At 44.2% G+C, this 4,554-nt stretch overlaps 1 protein-coding gene across 2 annotated transcripts in view; it reads left to right on the top strand.

Moving 5' to 3' along the window:
• Nucleotides 1-51: 51 nt before the first annotated feature.
• The window catches only part of HSDL1 (hydroxysteroid dehydrogenase like 1), a 6,070-nt gene continuing 1,567 nt past the window's right edge, over nucleotides 52-4,554 (top strand). The window contains exons 1-4 of one of the 2 annotated variants that reach the window (XM_042834718.1): nucleotides 52-121; nucleotides 1,447-1,679; nucleotides 2,301-2,746; nucleotides 4,244-4,471. In XM_042834718.1, the coding sequence (XP_042690652.1) occupies nucleotides 1,460-1,679; nucleotides 2,301-2,746; nucleotides 4,244-4,471 (894 nt within the window). In that variant the 5' untranslated portion in view covers nucleotides 52-121; nucleotides 1,447-1,459. Of the gene's footprint in view, nucleotides 122-234; nucleotides 1,680-2,300; nucleotides 2,747-4,243; nucleotides 4,472-4,554 lie in introns of those variants that run through there. The other variant, XM_042834717.1, reaches the window with a different exon arrangement.

Genomic DNA, 4,554 nt, shown 5'->3' with positions numbered 1-4,554 from the left:
GCCCCAACGGCCGCCGCTTCCATGGCAACGCCGTGCGCGCCCATAAGGCCCCGCGGCGGTCGGCGGCGCTCTGGTGACGGCGGCGCAGCGTCGGGGTGCGGGATCGCTGTGCTGCGACGCGGTAGGGCCGGGGCCGGGCGGGCCTTGAGGTCAGGGCTGGAGCAGCGCGCCAGGGCCGCTGCGCTGCGCGGGGACAAGGGGCGAGCGGCGGGCTGGGGTCACGAACCGGGACTAAAAAACATGGCATTTCCACGATTTCTTAGAGTCATCGAGGAGATCATCCAGTTCCAGCCCCCTGCCCTGGGCTGGGTGTCAACCCCCTGCTCAGGCTGCTCGGGGCCCCATACGTGGCCTTGTGCACCTCCAGGAATGAGGCACCCACAGCTTCACTGGGCAGCAGTGCCGGGGTCTCCCTGCTCTCTTAGTGAAGAATTTCTTCCTCGCATCTAAGCTAAATCTCCTGTCTTTTAGTTTAAAGCCATTCCCCTTTGTCCTACTGCTGTCTGCCCATACAGAAAGTTATGTGCTTATAAGGTCCTTTCAAGTTCTAGAGTACTGCAGCGAAGTCTCTCCAAAGCTTTCTCCTCTCCAGGCTGATCAAGCCTGTTACCCTCAATTTATCTTCACAGGAGAGACGCTCCAGCCTTCTGATTATCTCCATGATCTTCTCTGGACCTGCTCCAACTGCTCCATATCTCTCCTGTACTGGAGTTCCCAGGCATGGGTGTAGTAGTCCAGATGAGACATCATGAAGGCAGAGTAAAGGGGACAATCCCCTCCCTCACCCTGCTGTCACCCCTCTGTCACTGCAGTCCAGGATACCATTGGCTTTTCAGACTACAAGCACACACTGCTGGCTCATGTCCTACTTTTTGTGTACCAGGATCCCTGCATCCTTCTCAGCAGGGCTGTTCTCAATTATTTCTTCTTAGGTAGACGTACCTGGCATTGCCCTGGCCCAAATGCAACACCTTGCAATTGTCCTTGTTGAACGTCATTAGGTTCTTGTGTGCCCCCTTCCTGTGCCTGCCCAGGCTCTCTGGACAACATTGCTTCCTTCTATGGTGTCAGCTGTACCACTCAATGTCATCAGCAACTTGATAGAATCAAATTGATCTTACTCTGTATTTTGATATGTGTTGCTCATGTTCTTCATGGAAGCTTTGCCATATTTTCACATCTAGAGGATTTAATGTGGTTTTTCTAATGATAAAGGGATCATGTGTTTTTGTTGTTGTTTTTTTCTTCTAGAAAGTACTGCTGACTGATTCCTGAAATTTCCCCGCTGCTGTTATTTTTAGTGTTGCATCATCGTTGATAGGAATGCTGTGAAAACTATTTTCTAGTTCCTACTCCCTGGTGTAGGACAGTTGGAATTGCTAAATCTCAGAGGTTTGAAAAGGTTGAAGAGAAGATGATAATTGCCTGTGTCTTTTTCCTTTTAAGACTTCTGATCACCATGGCTGCAGTGGATCGCTTCAACCTGCTGTACAGAGAGATCAGTCGTTCCTGCAGTTTTTACGTTGAGGCCCTGGCTATAGTTGGAGCTTGGTACACAGTCAGAAAATGTCTGACTCTTGTGTTTGACACTTACAGTATGCTCAGGCTTCATGTTATTCCAAAGCTGGTTGGTGAGATTGATATTGTCAAGCGGTATGGAAGATGGGCAGTGGTCACTGGTAAGAGACTGAAGCAGTATATTTGTGTATGTTCATATGATTTGCTAGATGAGCTCAGAAGTTAGGGCCTGTATTAAGTCAGGTCACAGCTGCAAGGTGAAAACAAGTTAATTTGCCTGAGTAGTGATGATTGTTGAGCACCTTAGTAAATTCAGTTCCACAGGTGAACTCTGTGTGTTGACTGGGGAAGAATCCCAGACCAACTTTTCCCAGAAATTGCAGGGTGTCTCTCAAGCACATATGAGGACACATGAGGATCTGTAAGTAACCATGGAGCTGGCAGGCAGGCCTGGTTGACAGAGGTGCAACCGACATACTGTTTTTGCTTTGAGAGTTTCACATGCTCCCTTGCTCAATTTATCAGTTTAAGTCCCACACCTGACATCCTCTCCTTTTATTTAGCTTTTTGCTGTTGCCATAGACAGTATGAAACCTGTCTTGATGTGGGATTATAGAAGGTTGCTGCTGACAAGATTATCTTTGCTGGTCTCAAACCACAACACCATTATTGGTACCATGTAATCTTCAGAGAAGGGAATAAAGCTATAAAAGCACTGTTGTAATAGAAGACTGGACTGGTTCTGACTTTCACCCTGATACTTTTTTGTCTATTAATTACAGGTAGCACAGATGGTATCGGGAAGGCATATGCTGAAGAACTGGCCAAACGTGGTGTCAATATCATCTTAATCAGCCGAAGCAAAGAGAAGCTGGAGGCTGTATCTAGAAACATATCTGAAACCTATAAAGTGGAAACAGATTTCATAGTAGCTGACTTCAGTAAGGGGCGTGAGGCTTACCATGCCATTAAGGAGGGCCTGAAAGATAGAGAAATTGGGATTTTGGTGAATAATGTGGGACTGTTTTATACCTACCCAGATTATTTTACTAACCTGTCTGAGGATATGCTGTGGGACATGATCAACATAAATATTGCTTCTGCTAACATGATGGTGCATATTGTGTTGCCCGGCATGGTAGAGAAGAAGAAAGGTGCAATTGTGAATGTCTCATCTGCTTCCTGTTGTCAGCCAACACCAATGCTAACGATCTACGGAGCCTCTAAAGTAAGTTGGGCTGTGATGTTTTAATAATGTGCACTCAAGAGTAAAAGCATTATAGGCTGTGGGTTTTTTTTTTTTTTTTTTTTTTTTTTTTTTTGCATATCATGTGTTACGCTGCAAACTTTTCCTTACCAGTAATGGACTTTGAGCATAAGTCAGCTATGTGAATTATGTGTGGATTTCAGCATAATCATACTGCTAGGGGAAATGTCATTTACCTTGGAGGAATGACGTATGGGTCAGTAGTGGCAATTCTATGACCCACTGAAAGGCTGAAGAATTTGTTGGCTCTTCTGTAGCTGAACTATACAGAGATATCTCAGTGTACTTATGTACTTGCAGACTGATTATTTGGTAGCAAGAGGGATTATATTCATGCACAAGCTACCGCTACAATGAGAGCTGTGGCAAAACAAACAAAAAACCCCACACCACAGTGCTTCAGCTAATACTAAGTAGCTAGGTGGAGCAGGCAGCTTCTTACAGTGCTGTCTGTACAATATCTGGGGAGAAATGAAAAAGAACCCACAGACAATTATTCTTCCTCAGGAAAGCCAGTCAATAGTGAATAGGATGGGACAGGGAGGTGATGCTCAATATATGAATGTGCATGAGGATGCAGACTTTGGCAGCATAATTTGCCGCTTAATCCACAGAAGCAGGGGAAATAGTGGAAGGATCTCTTCCAGCTCCAGCTGTATCAACACAGCGGTTACTGCTTTGGGCAGATGGTTGCTGCCCTCTGCTGGAACCCAACCCTCAAACGGCCTCATTCCAAGATGCCTGTTGGGAGAATGTAGATGGTTTTACTCCAGGCAGAAAAAGTACTTGCTACGTATGACTTCTTGCAGATTTTCTTCAGCATGGAATCTGTCTTAAGATTCCTATCTCTCTGTTGCAGAGCATCTGTGCCTTGGTTATGCTAACTGTATGTAGACCTGAGCCATATCAATGAATGGAAAAGAGCAAAAACCAGAAGACTACTAAAAATTCTTACTTTATCTAGATCTAAGATCAGGTTTCAAGCATGGTCTATGAACTGTTACTTAAGCACTGAAAAGGGTACAAGCTGCTCTAGCTTCCTAAAGTTCCTTGTGCATGAACAGCCTAGAGTGTTTGTAGTGGTTGATTTCCTTGCTTTTGGTTTTGGTTGTTTTCACAAAGTAGGTGTAAGAGCATTTGTGGATGACGTTTTTCCAACAGTGGGTTGGAAACTGTGTTTTTGGAAGGCCATTTGGGAGCAGAAACCCTTTCACTCACCAATTGTCCTCTCTGAGAAATGGCCATGCAGGACAGCCCTATCTTCAGCATGGCATCAGTGTTGTTCTCCTGATGAGACTGAGCCAAGCTAATTTCTCATTCTGATTCAAAGATATTAGGCTAGTGCTTTCTTCATGTTTCAAGTATGCTACAGCTTTTCTGTAGTTTTAATAAAAATCTGCTCTGGGACTTCATTGTAAAAACAAAACTGAATATCTTTTTCTCTTTTTGTTTTTCTAGGCCTACTTGGACTATTTCAGTAGAGCACTGTATTACGAATATGCTTCAAAAGGAATTTTTGTTCAGAGTTTAACCCCATTTGTAATTGCTACAAAAATGGTGTCATGCAGCAGCGTTACATCGAAGAGATCTTTCTTTTTTCCTTCTGCTGAAGAGTATGCAAGTCATGCTATTTCTACCCTTGGGTTATCTAAAAGGACTCCTGGTTACTGGAAGCATTCAATAGAGGTAAAGGAATTCATCGAACTACTTAATGTTTGTCAGGAAAAAGAAAAGAAAAAAAAAAAAGAAAAAAAAAAAAAAAAAAAAAA

This window comes from Centrocercus urophasianus, unplaced genomic scaffold (assembly GCF_019232065.1).
Source record: "Centrocercus urophasianus isolate 14NV4802_14NV808 unplaced genomic scaffold, USGS_Curo_1.0 seq_49, whole genome shotgun sequence".
NCBI lineage: Eukaryota > Metazoa > Chordata > Aves > Galliformes > Phasianidae > Centrocercus > Centrocercus urophasianus.
This window is presented reverse-complemented; position numbering and strand designations above follow the sequence as displayed.